General features: G+C 50.8%; 5 protein-coding genes across 5 annotated transcripts; 3 read left to right on the forward strand and 2 right to left on the reverse strand.

The window, feature by feature from the left end:
- Positions 1–1,190: 1,190 nt before the first annotated feature.
- Positions 1,191–2,973, forward strand: Aspvir_001562 (putative GABA permease; the record flags this gene model as incomplete). Its single annotated transcript, XM_043266682.1, has 5 exons — positions 1,191–1,278; positions 1,325–1,385; positions 1,439–1,671; positions 1,728–2,570; positions 2,624–2,973. The coding sequence occupies 5 exons, from the start codon at positions 1,191–1,193 to the stop codon at positions 2,971–2,973; spliced, it is 1,575 nt and encodes a 524-aa protein (XP_043122617.1).
- A 561-nt stretch (positions 2,974–3,534) lies between these two features.
- On the forward strand, positions 3,535–6,011 carry Aspvir_001563 (GAF domain-containing protein; the record flags this gene model as incomplete). Its single annotated transcript, XM_043266683.1, has 3 exons — positions 3,535–4,538; positions 5,490–5,832; positions 5,901–6,011. The coding sequence occupies 3 exons, from the start codon at positions 3,535–3,537 to the stop codon at positions 6,009–6,011; spliced, it is 1,458 nt and encodes a 485-aa protein (XP_043122618.1).
- Positions 6,012–6,522: 511 nt separating this feature from the next.
- Positions 6,523–8,553, reverse strand: Aspvir_001564 (putative NAD+ kinase Utr1; the record flags this gene model as incomplete). The annotated part of the gene is made up of 2 exons (XM_043266684.1): positions 6,523–7,028; positions 7,086–8,553. The coding sequence occupies 2 exons, from the start codon at positions 8,551–8,553 to the stop codon at positions 6,523–6,525; spliced, it is 1,974 nt and encodes a 657-aa protein (XP_043122619.1).
- A 1,113-nt stretch (positions 8,554–9,666) lies between these two features.
- Positions 9,667–10,496, reverse strand: Aspvir_001565 (putative exosome complex subunit Rrp46; the record flags this gene model as incomplete). The annotated part of the gene is made up of 2 exons (XM_043266685.1): positions 9,667–10,080; positions 10,161–10,496. 2 exons carry the CDS (start codon positions 10,494–10,496, stop codon positions 9,667–9,669), a joined length of 750 nt encoding a protein of 249 aa, XP_043122620.1.
- Positions 10,497–11,975: 1,479 nt separating this feature from the next.
- On the forward strand, positions 11,976–15,452 carry Aspvir_001566 (putative potassium/sodium P-type ATPase; the record flags this gene model as incomplete). Its single annotated transcript, XM_043266686.1, has 5 exons — positions 11,976–12,256; positions 12,322–12,448; positions 12,524–12,618; positions 12,673–14,575; positions 14,622–15,452. 5 exons carry the CDS (start codon positions 11,976–11,978, stop codon positions 15,450–15,452), a joined length of 3,237 nt encoding a protein of 1,078 aa, XP_043122621.1.
- Between the last annotated feature and the right edge of the window lie 52 nt (positions 15,453–15,504).

Raw genomic sequence — 15,504 nt, forward strand, 5'->3', positions numbered from 1 at the left:
TCTGTCTTTGACTCGGGAATTGGGTTGCTGATATCGACATATTGGAGCCCCTGGAAAGTGGCTCTGGTGAGAACCCAGCAATTCCGTGAATGTAGTTATGCAAGCCAAGTAGGGTAGACTCAAGACCTGCGTATGACTGTGTCAATCAAAATTGGGATGAGATTTTGGATCCCCCTACTGAGCCAGCCGTATTAGATACTTGCAACTGGCAGGCAAGACTAGCGGCAATGAGTATCTGTCCAAGTCTTCAGCACCGTGTCATCCTATTTCAGAATCATCATTGCTGGAGCTGTGCAGACAAGGCTGTTCGGGAGCCAGATATTTGAGAGTCCCTAATATGGTGTCCATATTGTAGTGTTGATTGAAATATGCAGGCATCACATAATAGTAAGGTAGCCGATGACGATCGGAGCAAAGGAATGCTGACTGAATTCTGTCTGATAAAATGTTCAAGGACGGCTAGAACATCTCCACAGTACTATCTCCGTCTACTTATCTCGGCTTTCGTTGCTTTTGCCTACCTGATGAATTGTGAGTATTCCTGAATCCTGATTGATCCCCATCCCGAGAAACGAATACTTTGCAGTGTGATGATGACTCCGGTGAGGACGGGATCGCCTGTCCAATTGTAAGAACGGATCCTAGAGAAGGAGTGGCTTTTTCGATATTTGTCCCGGTTCGTCACCTGGGAAAGTTGGATGAGATGAAAGTGGAGTAGAGCAACGGCGTTTTCAGAAGACAGGTTCTTCTTGACAAATGCAATGACACTCCACGATATCTCCGCACTTTCTTACATGTGCCGGGCCTATCATTAGACTATCTCACATTTCTCTTAGCTGATTCGGCTTTCCTCGATGCCCCTCACAATCCTTCGACTTTAATCTCCAATTCGACCCACCAGTCATCGCGGAGACCTTCTCGATTGGGAAATCTTGGTCGACAATCTATCTTATCCTTATCAATCCTTCGCTCCCTACCTTCAACACTATGGCTTCTCCGTCTGTTGTTCCAATCTGAACGGGTGATTCCCATCTCAAGGGACGCTGCAGGCTCGTGGAGGCGTTTGGGAGGGGGAGTCGAAGTTTAAAAGCCCCTTGCCTTCGGCAGGGTCATTTCATCTCGAACCGGTTCGTTGAATGATCAACTTCTGAAGACTTGCAAGAGAGAGGTATTCTGTGCCTACTGTCACCATGGCGGTCATCGAGGAGGATAACAAGCAAGTCTTTCAGCCGACAGCCGGAGAAGATGTACGTCTTGAGAATCTTGGCTATGAACAAGGTGCGAAAGATGCCCTCAGTGGATGGACTATACTAACGTAGAGCAGAGCTCAAGCGGACCTTTGGCCTGTTGGGTATGATCGGTTTCAGCTTCAGCATCGTAACATCGTACGCATTCATACTTCCTTGTTTCAGGCTGGAAATTCATACTGACTTTTCAGATGGACCGCCTTGAGCGGCGTCTTTATTGTAGGAGTCAGGTCGGGTGGCCCTCCGGTCATGGTATTCGGTTACATCGGCGTCAGTCTTCTTGCACTTGCAGTTGCGATGCCAATGGCGGAGATGTGTTCCATGTACCCTGTCGCAGGGGGACAGTACTCGTGGGTGGCCGCTCTGGCTCCCCCAAAGATAGCACGCGGGCTGTCATACATAAGTGGATGGTTCATGGTTATAGGTATGTCGGTAGATTCTCGGTCATTAGGTACTTTGCCGCATACTTATTTGAAGCAGGAGTTCTTGCAATGGGTGCCACGAACAATTACATTGCAGCCAACTTTGTCCTTGGAATGGCCAATCTCGTCTTTCCCGAATACACCATTGAACGATGGCAGACTGTTCTTGTCGCGTACCTCGTTGCTTTCATAGCGGCCGCAATCAATATATGGGGCTCTCACTTATTCAACCGCATATCACGCTTCATCCTGGTCTGGAACGTGGGCTCCTTCATCATCACCATGATCGTGCTCCTCGCCACAAACGACCACAAACAGCCCCCTGCGTTCGTCTTCTCCGAGTTCCAAAATTTCACCGGCTGGGGTCCGGCGATGGCCGCGATCGTCGGGATCCTCCAGTCCTGCTTCGGGATGTGCTGCTACGATGCACCCGCACACATGACCGAGGAGATGAAGTCCGCCTCGAAAGAAGCCCCCAAAGCCATCATACTCTCCGTCGTCCTTGGCGCTGTCACCGGCTTTGCCTTCCTCCTCACCCTCTGCTTTTGCATCGGCGACATTAACGAAACAGCCAGCACATCCACCGGCGTACCCGTCATTCAGATCTTCTACGATTCTACCGGCAGTAAGGTCGGTACGTGCTTCCTGTCTAGCATGATCGCCGTCATTGTCATCGTTGCGGGAAACAATCTGCTCGCTGAGGGCTCACGCTCAGTCTACGCGTTCGCCCGCGACCACGGCCTGCCCTTCTCCAAGGTCTTTGCCAAAGTCGAGAGCAAGCGCCAAGTGCCCGTCAACGCTGTGCTGCTGACACTGGCCGTGCAACTCGCTCTGGATGCTATTGATTTTGGCACCACGACTGGATTCGAAACTGTCATTGCGATCGCAACAGAGGGATTTTGTATGTCCCACTATACCCCGTCCTATTCTCAATCCCCTGCTGATCCTCTATAGATTTATCATACGCAATGGCCCTCTTCAGCCGTCTCCTCGGCTACGTCACTGGCCACCAGAAAGAAATGAAAGGACCTTTTGCTCTGCCACCGTGGATCTCCATCACCCTCAATGTCCTGGGGCTTCTCTTCCTGCTCTTCGCATCCATTACTTTCAATTTCCCGACCCATTACCCCGTTGACAAGGACTCAATGAACTATACTTCTGCCGCGATTGGCGTGGTTGCGCTAATTGGTCTGGCTACCTGGTTCACTACCGGTCAGAAACACTTCACTGGACCGGGAGGTATGAACATGTTGCATGGACGGGAGGAGGTGGTTCGATCGGAGGCAGAGGTAGAGAAGAAGTAACCGTGATGCATATTGTATATATCTTATATAGATATAAGAATCCACAGAACCCAACACTTGCTGTTGACAGACGATGCCGGAAGTGTAAGGTAGACAAAGGCAGGTATATCTGATGTACTACAATTGGACAAGAATAGCAACCACCAAAGCGAGTAATGAGTGAGCTACCTCCGCAGCCACAAGAGTAGTCGTCTCCCCAGTTGTCTCTGACACCTCGACCAGCCCCAATCACCTCGAGCCCGCTAGCGCGTCGTGAATTGAAAGCAGTTCATGAGTGGTAAAGCCGCTGACGGGCTGGGCAACGCGAATTGCTCGTGTACACTGTCAGACGCTCTCCAATTAGGTAAGGGAACCGACAGTTATACGAGAAGCTAATCTAGATGAGCTCTCCTAAAGAAAGCATTCTCTGCATTTCAACCTACATTTCTCATCTTACAGTCTAAACTGTTGCTGCAATTATCAATCGACATTTTCTCTCCCTAGGCCCGCTTCCCCTGACAGTCCGGTCGATAATTTGAGGATCATATACTACATACCCCCTGGCAAAGAACTGCAAAAGACATGGACCCATTCAGCCGACTTCCTTGGTTCGCGCTAAGAAATATTCTCTCAGATCTCCCAGATTTGCTCACGCTGCAAAGATTGTACAATGCATCTCCGGGTGTCGCAGCATTCCTGCACAAAAATAACTATCTATTTGCCGTGATTGTGGACGAGATCATCGGAGGCCCAGCTCGCGAAAGGGGCCTGCTGCCACATGTTCAGGACGCAGTCAGGCTCTTGGTTCTTGTCTGGACCCGAGCGGCGGATTCAAAGCCTCGACAGGAGAACGATAAACCTGCAGAGGCACCGGAGGAGTCATACATAGACATTCTAAGCATCCCGGGATACGTTAAGGAGCGGTTCCCGCAGAAACAGCCTCCAATTGAGAAGACAATATCCAGGTCGACGTCGTCGGCCATTCTTTGTCGGCTCCTTGCCATGATGACCCGATTGCGACGCATCGCGCATGCATGCTTTCATTCAATGATTGCTAGGTGCCTAAAGTTGCGGGTGAAGCATTTGCCCAAGGGGGGGATATATATCAATACGCGTGGTGTAGTTGACCGTAGTCAACGCCCTCGGGGAATCCGTTACGTTCCCGTTGATATCGGACCACCAACGTACTTTGAGGAGCAACGCTTGCTTTATGCTTTACTCTGTATTGTCCTGTGTCATGAACTTTGGAAGATACACGTGGAATGTTCGGTTATAACGACAGACGGGCAGCCGGTACGGACGTTGCTGGATGACAACGTGGTAGGGCTCTGGAAGACACTATTCAAGATGCTCAAGGAGAACCTGGTCGAGCAGATAAAGACTCTTCTTGAATGGCTAGATGGACAGGCAGGTGGGCGTGGAAAGGTGTACTCTTGGATGCTCTCCGGTTCAATCCCGGAGAAATTCAGCCATTGCTGCGGTCGTTATACCTCGATGACGGATGAGCAATGGGCTATTACTCGTAGCAATTCTACCCGAGGCTCACAGTGTCTATATGAGTGCAGTACGAACAATTTATCACCTGCGTACGTTACTCCGCCTTTCGCCCATATGGTCTTGTATTTTGGGATCGCATCAGACTGGACGCGCTGGGTTTCCAGGAAAAACAACCAATTTGAGCCGAACGTTTTTCGTCTGGTCTTGCATACTCTCAGAAGATGATTGGGACGAAATGTTAAGACTGCAGGCCGTGACTCCACGGTATGACGAAGCAGACTTTGATATAAATGATCCATGGATAGCTGGGGATGTCGCTGTATCAATTCCTGCGCATGAAACATAGGACGATTCCTATGTCTTCAGAAGTCAACTCGCTAACATGATATACGCCTAATGGGAGTATTGCCATGGTGTCACGGTCGATCCCAATGACGACAAGAGAGCGAATGGATAGACGCAAGTAAAGTCAATATGCAGTCTCAGACCCGTCCCAGTCAGTAAGACCATTATTTTGACGTAGAAGGAAAGATGACGGAATCGCAGAGGGAAATGAGGAGTCGATCTTGTCAGCAAAGGCCTTATCGATAAGCACCAAAAACCCCACACCAGCTATCTTTTCCCCTCCAAGATGACTTCTCCAATTTTCTCAGATTAGCACTACACGTACACAATTCGCTACTTTTGCAAATATAAACCTGACAGGACATTACATCTTCCATCATGGTGCGTCACTACCCATCCGCTCGATGTCCTACCCACACTACCCATTCAAGGCATGCGCTGACCACAACCACAATCCAGCCTCACGCCGACTCCTCCTACTTCTCAACTTCCCAAGAACCCACCAAGTCAGAGGTATATGCACAAGTCCTCGAACAAGCCAAAGGCCTAGTAACAGGCCAGCGCAATTGGGTAAGCTTTTCCCTACATCAGCTCCCCTTCCCTTTACCTAACTCGCTAACACAACTACAGGTCAGGTAAACACACCTACCAACCCCAACCAAGCACACATGATCTTGGTCTTCTAACAAACACAGCAACTTCTCCAACATCGCCTCCCTCCTCTGGCACGCCTACGCCGCCCTCCCATCCCCCTCCTCCTCCGTAAACTGGGCAGGCTTTTACATCCGCCAGGATAAATTCCCCGCGCTCGGCTCGTCCCAGAATACACCAAGCAGTAACACCAACCTGCTACTCCTGGGCCCATTCCAGGGCCGCCCCGCCTGCCAGGAGATCCGCTTCGGGCGCGGCGTGTGCGGCGCCGCAGCGGAGAAGCGCGAGACGGTGATTGTGCCGGACGTGTTGAGTTTCCCGGGCCATATCGCCTGCGACGCGAGTAGTCGGAGTGAGATTGTGGTGCCGATTTTGGCTGGTGGGGAGGTGAGTTGTTGATTCCGTTGGTGGAGGGTTGAGCTGTGTTGGGTTGTGTTGCTAATTCGTGGTGATAGACGGTTGCGATCATCGATGTGGATTGTACGGAGCCGGCTGGGTTCGATGAGGAGGATAAGAAGTGGTTGGAGGAGCTTGCTTCGCTCTTGTCGGAGTGTTGTGATTGGTAAGTGTGGTATATGTGGTATGATGTTTGACTAGGCCTTACTTCCCGAGTCGAGAGATGTGCCTTTTGAAAAGATTCTCTGCTTCAAACTATGGTTTATAATTTGGCTTGCGCATGGTATCATGTAAGTATATGAAGAATATTGTCCGAATGTCTCGAATTGAGGTAGGTCCATTTGTTTAATATTTCGATGTACCATAGCAAATTTCCGCTCATTAAGCAAAAGCGGGAGAATACTCAGATCAAATGAGTATTGCAAAAGCAAGTAGTAACGAAGTGCAATCTTAAGTACACCTTTATGCTTTGAGCAAGATAGTCTATGACTGTATAAGCATCATCTCTGAAGTTCTATGCCATCGTTCTTCGGGCAAAGTGAATAGCCCATGTCCCTTGAGCAAATATATAACCAACGCCAATCCCATAGTGGATGCGCAATGTCTCGCGGAGAGGATCCGCAGTAAAGTGTAACACGAATAAAACACAAGCGAAATATACAAAAGGGCCAGCGCAGCCGGCTACATATTGAGCAGGCTCATCTGTCGCTTCATCGGACTGGTAGTTCCCGAGTCACCGTCTTCGCTGGGCCCGATACCGCTGTCGGTGCCAACCAGACCAGCATCGGTATCAATGTCCCACTCCTCCTCTTCCTCGTCTGCGAATATGTCATCAGAGCCATCGCGATTCCAGCTTTTCTGGACCGCTCCGCGCGTGTTCCAACGCAATGCTCGTTGAACACTTTCAAACCATTCCCCGCTACCGGAGACCACAGTAGGAAAGGGGTACTGGCTGGCTTCAACGGTCACATAGTCCCCTTGGCGGAGTTCAACGCGTCCCTTGCCATCAAATGAACAGTAGGCACTGGAGCGAGATCCCGTCGGAACGGCGATACGGAGCAACAGCGAGTCTGACAGTACCATTGGACGGAAAGACAGAGTGTGGGGGCAGATAGGAGTAAGAAGAATGCCAGGAATAGAAGGATGGATAAGAGAGCCACCTGCGGACAGAGAGTACGCCGTAGATCCTAAACCGACGCGTTAGCCAAAGGGTAAACCATTTGAACCAAGTTCAGAGAACTTACCGGTTGGCGTGGAGAAGATACAGCCGTCCGCCTGGACCACGGTCAAGAGATCATTGTCGGCGTACAACTCAAGATTTGACACATAAGGCGAAGGCCCCCGATCTATAACTAACTCGTTTAGGACCTCGAATTGCTCTCCTTCTTCGACTGCACCTGCTTCAGCCCCTTTGCTTCGGTCCTTGCGGAAGACCGTGCAGGTGAACCGCATCCTCAGGTTGACGCGCATGCCGACGTCTCCCATGACAGCATTCAAATGTGACTTGTAATTCTCAAATTCGAAATTCGTCAGAAAGCCCAGGCTTCCCAGTGAGAAGCAGAGCACCGGCGGAACGATCCGCTGGAAAAGCCACGACGTGAATAGGACCGTACCATCTCCGCCTAACGTAAGAACAAGATCAAATTTCTCGGGAGCGGCCCAACAGAGATCCGGAGTCCAGTAATGCAACATCTGCTCAAATCGTGGCTCCGATTGCAACAGTCCCGCTGCGTCGAATCGTTTGGAATTCCGCAGCTTGGAATCGACCCATACATTAACCCCTAGGTCGCTCCCATATCGCGGGGTCGAGAGAAGCCACTCTGCTAGCTCTCGCGTCAGGTGCACCAGGCGGTTATCGCGCGCCTTTGTCACAATCATGACATTTTTTACTGCCCGTTTGATCGGCCGCCTTTGAAGCTGCTTCGACACCTCCCGCACTCCGGTTGCAGTTTGTACCAGCCGAGAATGAGACAACCACTCATCGTCGGCGATTTCCTCCAGCACCTTCTGAATATTGACGGCATCGTCAAACCGTCGATGGAAAAAGCATGGCGATTGCAGGACCAGCTGCGCCGTGGAGGGCGACCTTTCCAGGTATTTGCCCAGCTGTAGGTTCGAAAGAGCCGCGGAGAGTTTCTGTGACGATGAGTTGCTGGACCGTTGTTGCTCTGTCTCCGCTGAAGTACTCGAGTTGGGGCTCGTGGCTAGTAATCCTAAAGACGCCGCCAGCGGCGCATTGGAATTGGGATTGGTGCACAGCGACGGTCGCGAAGCGAGGGCCTTCATGATCGTCTGTCGGGGTATAAGGTCGCTTGACGATGCGTTCTTGCGGTGCTGCGAACCCAAGGGGCCCGCACTGCGGAAAGAGAGGAAAGGGGACGAAGGTAACGAGGCGACGGGCGGCGCTTCTTCCTGGTGAAGCTCAAGCTTCTGCGGGACGTTGGTCCTACTGTTGGACAGTCCAGAGGCGGGTTGGTTCACATGAAGATCATTTGTCGACTGAGAAGGATCTATATGACTGGCATAGTCCCGAAGGAGCGATGCACCAACGGTTCTGGACGTCAAGGGACAAGAGGCTGGAGAAGTTGGACGTGATAGTGGGGCTGCGGAGGAGAGCGGTGGTGATGAGGATGACGAGAGAGCGGAGGATTTAGAGGGAAGGGAGTCGGACTGGGGTTTTAGGGGGCCATGGCTTGAAGAAGAGGAAGCCATGAGGATGACAAAGGCTGCAAATGAGTAGCAGAGGTGTAGGGCCGACTGCCTTGGGAGGGGGGATTTGTGATTATTCCATTGACTTGGGGGGTGTTGTGTCTCTCAGACGTAAGACGGAATTATTATTGTTATTTCCAGCGGAAGGTGGACAGAAAGGGAAGAATGGCCAACATGGACGGGGAAAAGGACCGAGTACTAGGCACTAAGCTAGTACTGGAGAAGGCGGAGCAGCCGCGGCAGCCGTGGTCGGATGTAACGGGTTTTGGCGGGCAGATTACAGTCGTCCTCCTCAGCCAGTGATCGCGAGTAAGAATCTCCAGCAATCAATGGCAGTCCAGTCAGCACTTCGATCTGCTTCCATGGTCAGGTGTCCGTAATCTTTCATCATCATTCCACGTCGATCACTCATCACAAAAGCATGTTGTTTTTGCATTACCAGAACTAGGTGAAGCAGCATTGGTGCTCCCAAGAGGGGCTACTTTATTCTTAGGATAAGAATGGCATTTCTTTAACATTAAAGGCTCTGGTCCCAGGAGTGGGAGACAGTCATCCAGCGGACCCGGAAGCCTGAGGGAGCGGGATCGTGGCAATAAGGTCAAGTCAACAAAGATTCATTCGTATTCGCCAGTTTGCTGGACATGCTGTGAATATCATATAGAATTTGAGTTTATAGCTGGTTAATTCAGTCCCATCTTCTGCACGTTGGAGGGGTTGTTCCCTCCAGTTGGTGATCCATATTTTGAAATTCAGTGTCAGAACGGATAGCCCCAGGAACGACCAAAGATATTCTAGCAGAAGTCGACAGCGTGATAGCACATTGGGGCCAGAAACTTTAGAGCCGCAGACTAGATTATTGTGTCGTGCGGTATGGGCCCGTGGAAGAACCCATCAAACATGGTGACACCGGAGAGCAAAACGCCTGTGCGCACCAATGGAAGGGCCCCAGGATGTGCCTTGCAATAGTGCGGACGCCAAAATGCGCTCTGGTCATGCCAAAAGAGCGAATCTGACGTTGCCGAATGCGCAGGGAGCCATGGCTTGAAGAAGCATCCCAAAATAGCACCTATGTGCTATCAGTATGTTCATGCAGCTGTGATCACTCTGGCCCCAACATCACGCCGCATCAATCTTCCAAGCATAATCCTGGTAGACCTTGTCCTCAATAGTCTCCCGCATAAATTTCTCCAACCCTTGTTCACCTCCCTCTTCCTTCATAGTGACATCGCCATCGGCACTGCCAGCCAATGTCCCGCGACAGATTACGGAGGCATGCTGATGAACTCTTTCCCAAGTAGCGAAGTCGAATGTTCCCTGGCTTTCATTCAGAAGTAGGTGGCCCTTGCTGGAGAATGCCAGAACGTGAAGAGATTTCGCGGTTGCTGCTTGTCTAACAGAAGGCTGTCGGATAATATCTCCTGACGATGTGACCGCCAGGATGGATGCAGTAAAGGTCATCGATAGGGAAACAGAAGCCGAGATTAGAGCCAGAAGAGAAGCATGGAGAAGAGCAGGAAGGAGAGTCAGATACTGTTGAGTACAGGCCAAAGTCAGCGATGCCCACTTGCGCCAAAGTTTAACATTTCACCACCATTGAAATAAACACTCACCGAATCTCCCCGACAGACATTTTGGCCACCCACTATCGCCAATGTAAGGACAACGCCTCGACGAGGGTATCCCTTCTCTCGTCCCAGAATCAACCTTCCCAGCATAGTCTTCAGGATGCCCTCGACATATCTTTCACCAGCCCCACCAGGAGTGGTGCCAGGCTTCACAAAAACTTCGATAGTCGCCTCTTCAGGCTTCAATGCATCACGGCGACCAGGCAGCTCGACAGGAGCATTTACGGAACCTAGGACGTCGAACCCCGTCGAAGGACATTTGTAGGATGCCGACCCGTCGGCGCGGGTAAGAGGAGTAAGGGAAGCGGCCGGTCCAACCATTGTAGCTTGCGATGATTGCCGGTCGGAAACAAGTTGAACGCCTAAATAGAGACCGGCGAAGAGCACCAAGTCTTTCTGGGAAAACGGACAATCGACGGAGAGTCTGGTCAGAGTAGGAGCCGCTGTGTGGAGAGAGAGAGAGAAAGCGTTGGCCTTCCGCCTGGAAATTTTTGGCAGCAAGGTTGAACAATGCGGGCCGTTTCCCGATTGGCCCGCTCCCTACCAGGTGCTTTAGGTATGGCACCCACGCATGGCAGGGAACAACACACAATACGGAGTACATCCAAAACAACCAGTACGATCTTGTCCTGTCCAGCTATATTTATTCTTGTTTCTGCATGATTCAGGTAGTAACAGAGCACACCGGGCCCAAGATCCCCGCCGTATCCGCCGCTCAACTCAAGAGGACACAGGATACTGGCGACGCAGTAATTTTGCCTACTCAGGCAAGCAACATCAATCTCGGGCACCCATACGGAGCGAATAAGAACTAGATTCAGAATGCGTCTCCTCTCTTTCGAATCATACCAAGCGGAACTACTCCGTATCATGTGACATACTGTAACGGCCAAAGCTATCGAAGTAGCGTCATTCCTCTCGGTTTGGGTCTTCCTCTTTCCAACACATGAGTTAGTAGCACTTCCAAAGTGTTACATCTTCAATGCCCAGGTGCCGAGAACATTGGCAAGGTGGCAGTGAATGACTCTCAAGGCCAAGGATTTACGAGTCAATTCTGGGACTACTGCTCCATTCGCGGAGAAGGTTGTCCGTCACGCGAGAATCGTTGTACTTGAGCTATCAGTAATTGGCACCAGCTCATCTGCACTGGCGCCTGCTGTATACTTGTTACATCGAGTTAGATGTAGCTAGATATGCATTGTAGCAAAATCCTAACTCGAATACTGTTTCTGGCCGTGCATGACGGCTCACGTGGTTCTGGGTATCTTGCCGGATTCGTTCACACTGATGTATGTGAGCATGCATGGCTAGCTCGCATCCTAGGCCTTGAGTAAGTATCATAGCTTTTGACTCTGGGAACGAATCATAATAGAGTAATAATCCTTGTCGGCCTCGGCGAGGCTGTCCTCGGATCGATCGTCGACCAATCTAACGTCCAGCCAGCCATGGCCCAAGCCTTTAGCGGCCCCAGAATCTGGTCCCCCTAACCAGTGTTGATTACGCTGAGGTACGAATGAACTCGGCCAAGATAGAGCGATCCATCATTTTCCAATGAGATTCCATGCAGGAGATGAAGGAAGCATGGCAACCCCTCACAATCCTCACAACGCCAGGCCTTCATCCATACGATGACTGGTCACTGGTATATCTTCGAATGATCCCCGCATATGTATTTGCCTTCTAACTTTCACTTGTCATTCAACATCAGAGACACACGACCCATCCCATCATCGTTCACCGAGGTTCGCAAGTCTGATATTCATCAAAGGGGTTTCCCACGTCCGTACGAACCTTAATTGGATGGGCATTGAAACGTCTCCGCCTGATGTCGAGGAATCGACGGAGCCTCCTATATGTCCTTTTACGGACAAACACACTCCAATCTCAAGCAATCACACACGTGAAGTAAAAACAGAACTCAGCGTGGCGAAGCTAGAGTATCCTGCCACTCTAGAAACCTCGACGCCACAGGCCAATAAATCGGCAAATGCTGCCTTTAGCAATGATGATGAGAGCTCAGCTCACTGTGCACACACTCTCTCTCCCGAACAACTGGCAAGTCTTCTCCAGGTCGATGTTCAGTAAGTTCATCATTTCCGGTCCTTGCTCCGTCTGTCTGCCACCTCTCTCTGACTCGACTTTCCAGAAATGGCTTGTCAAGTACGGAAGCTGCCACTCGCTTGGAGCGGGATGGCCCGAACAGGGTTCAAGAAATCGAGGGCGTATCGACCTGGAAAATACTGTTGAGGCAGGTTTCCAATAGTCTAACTATGGTATGGTTATTCCCGCAGGACCACACTCCGTCTGTCAAATTTCCAAGTTGCCAAATGATACCAATGTAAACCCAGGTTCTCCTCATCACTATGGCTATATCCTTCGGTATCCATGACTACATCGAGGGAGGTGTGATCACAGCAGTCATCGTCCTCAACATTGTCGTAGGGTAGGTTTATATACTCTGATTTCTGGTGGTCTCAGACTGATCCATATTCCTTAGTTTCGTCCAAGACTACCGGGCAGAAAAGACAATTATGTCGCTGCATCAACTCTCCGCGCCTGTATGCAAGGTATTGCGAGACGGCCGCGTGGTCTCCGTTCCGGCGGAGTCTGTTGTCGTTGGCGATGTTGTTCAACTCACAGTTGGCGACATCGTTCCTGCAGATCTGAGATTGATCGACGGTACGAACGTATCAATGGATGAGGCCTTGCTAACGGGCGAATCTTTGCCTGTGAACAAGACCGCACAGATTGTGCTTACTTCCCCCAATATGCCCATCGGCGATAGAACCAACATGGCATATTCTGGATGTAGCATGACACAAGGACGGGCAACCGGAATCGTCACTGCTACCGGAATGAAAACCGAAGTGGGCAGAATAGCTAAACTTCTCCAAGAGACTTCAGACGACGCCGAGTCCAGCAGGCTCGTTCGAGCCGTCCGCCATGTCAAATCAACAGCGGAGAATCTCCTCGGCCTTATTGGTACTCCGCTACAGGTCAAGTTGAGTAAATTTGCGCTCCTTCTTTTTGCTCTCGCAGTACTCCTGGCAATTATCGTCTTTTCTGTCAACAAGTGGGACCTTGAAGGAGAAGTCTTGATATATGGAATAGCCATTGGCGTGGCCGTAATTCCAGAATCCCTAATTGCTGTGCTCACGATAACCATGGCGGTGGGCACCAAAGCAATGGCAAAGGGGAACGTTATCGTCCGGAAGCTTCAATGTCTGGAAGCTGTTGGGGGTGTCACAAACATTTGCTCTGACAAGACAGGAACCTTGACGCAAGGAAGGATGATTGCGCGTACGGCGTGGATACCAGGTGCTGGTACTCTGACTGTTCAGGACACCACCGACCCGTACGACCCTACTAGCGGTTTAGTTCAGTTGAACGGGAGTGACTGGGTTCCTGAAAAACATGGTGATCACCCGGCTCTCTCTACTTTTCTCGTCACAATCTCTCTATGTAATATGTCAGTCGTACAAAATGAAGAGTCATCTGGCCCTTCAGGTAGTCGCTGGACTGCTGTGGGGGAACCCACCGAGGTCGCCCTGAACGTTCTGGCGCTGCGTGTTGGTTACGAGAAATCGACGATACTGCAGAGAGACGGTATGCAGCTCCACACAGAGTATCCGTTTGACTCTTCTATTAAGCGGATGACAATCGTTTACAAAAATTCGCGCGAAAACATCAACGAGGTGTATACGAAGGGAGCTCCCGAAGCTGTTCTACCAGGCCTCGCCATATCTGAAAAGGAAATGGACGACATTCAGTCTGAAGCTGATAGAATGGCCGGGGAAGGTCTTCGAGTTCTCTGCATTGCACACAAAAGAACAACACTCGAAGACCAATCCCAAGTGTTTCCACGCGCCATGGCTGAGGCCAATCTCGAGTTCTGTGGTCTTGTAGGGCTCTACGATCCTCCCCGTGTCGAAACCGCTGCTGCTGTTCGAAAGTGTCAGATGGCCGGAATCACCGTGCATATGCTCACTGGCGACCACATCAAAACGGCGACAGCAATTGCGTCGGAAGTGGGAATCCTTGGTTCAAAGATGGATGCCAGATCATGTCGCTTGGTCATGGCCGCTGCCGAATTTGATGAACTGTCTGATGCTGACATAGACGACATCGAACAGCTACCCCTTGTGATCGCTAGATGTAGCCCTGCAACAAAGGTTCGAATGGTTGAGGCGATGCATCGACGTGGCGCTTTCTGTGTGATGACAGGCGACGGGGTCAACGACTCGCCCGCCCTGAAACGAGCAGATGTTGGCATTGCAATGGGCAAGAATGGCAGCGATGTTGCAAAGGAGGCGGCCGACATGGTACTCACAGACGATAACTTCTCATCGATTGTGAAGGCAGTGGAGGAAGGAAGACGACTTTTTGATAACATTCAGAAGGTAATTTCGACTTGGCGATTTTGTATGGCATGACTGACACCTGCAGTTCCTGATGCACCTGCTTATATCAAATATCGCTCAGGTGATCTTGCTCTTGGTCGCTCTGGCTTTCAAAGATAATCAGGGCAACTCAATATTTCCTCTTTCGCCGCTTGAAATCCTCTGGGCCAACTTAGTCACTTCGTCGTTCCTGGCTTTAGGGTTGGGATTGGAAGAAGGGCAGCCTGATCTGATGTACCGTCCACCACATGACTTGAAGGTCGGCGTCTTCACCAAGGAGCTTATCACGGACAAAATGATCTACGGTACATTCATGGGATCTCTGTGTCTGGTGGCCTTTGTATGCGTCATCTATGGAGCCGGTGCTGGTATTTCTGACCTGGGAGAGGATTGCAACAATGGCTGGAACGAAACCTGCGACGTCGTCTTCCGAGCACGTGCCACAACCTATGCCTCACTGACATTTCTTCTGCTGATCACGGCGTGGGAGGTCAAACATTTCTCCCGGTCTCTGTTCAATCTAGATCCTGATAAATATCCCGGCAAGCTCTCTGTGTTCCAGTCCATATGGAGAAATCGTTTCCTGTTTTGGGCAGTGATTGCCGGCTTCGTTGTGGCCTTTCCAGTGATCTACTTGCCTGCCGTCAACAGACTGGTTTTCAAACATCAAGGTATCGGATGGGAGTGGGGAATTGTCTTCGGATGTGTCGCTGTGTACCTGGCGCTTGTGGAAAGTTGGAAGGCAACCAAGAGGGCTTACGGGATTGGAACCGGGAAGAACTCAATGCTCACCATGATGGATGCTGAGATGAGAGCCGGTTTGACGCCATCTACTCTTTTGTCGATGAGTGCCAATGCCAGCGTGGAGATGAAGTAGAGGACGTGGGGAGCAAGAGCTGGGGGGTGAATGTTGAAATAGAGCCTGAGAA

Source organism: Aspergillus viridinutans (assembly GCF_018404265.1).
Source record: "Aspergillus viridinutans IFM 47045 DNA, scaffold_1, whole genome shotgun sequence".
NCBI lineage: Eukaryota > Fungi > Ascomycota > Eurotiomycetes > Eurotiales > Aspergillaceae > Aspergillus > Aspergillus viridinutans.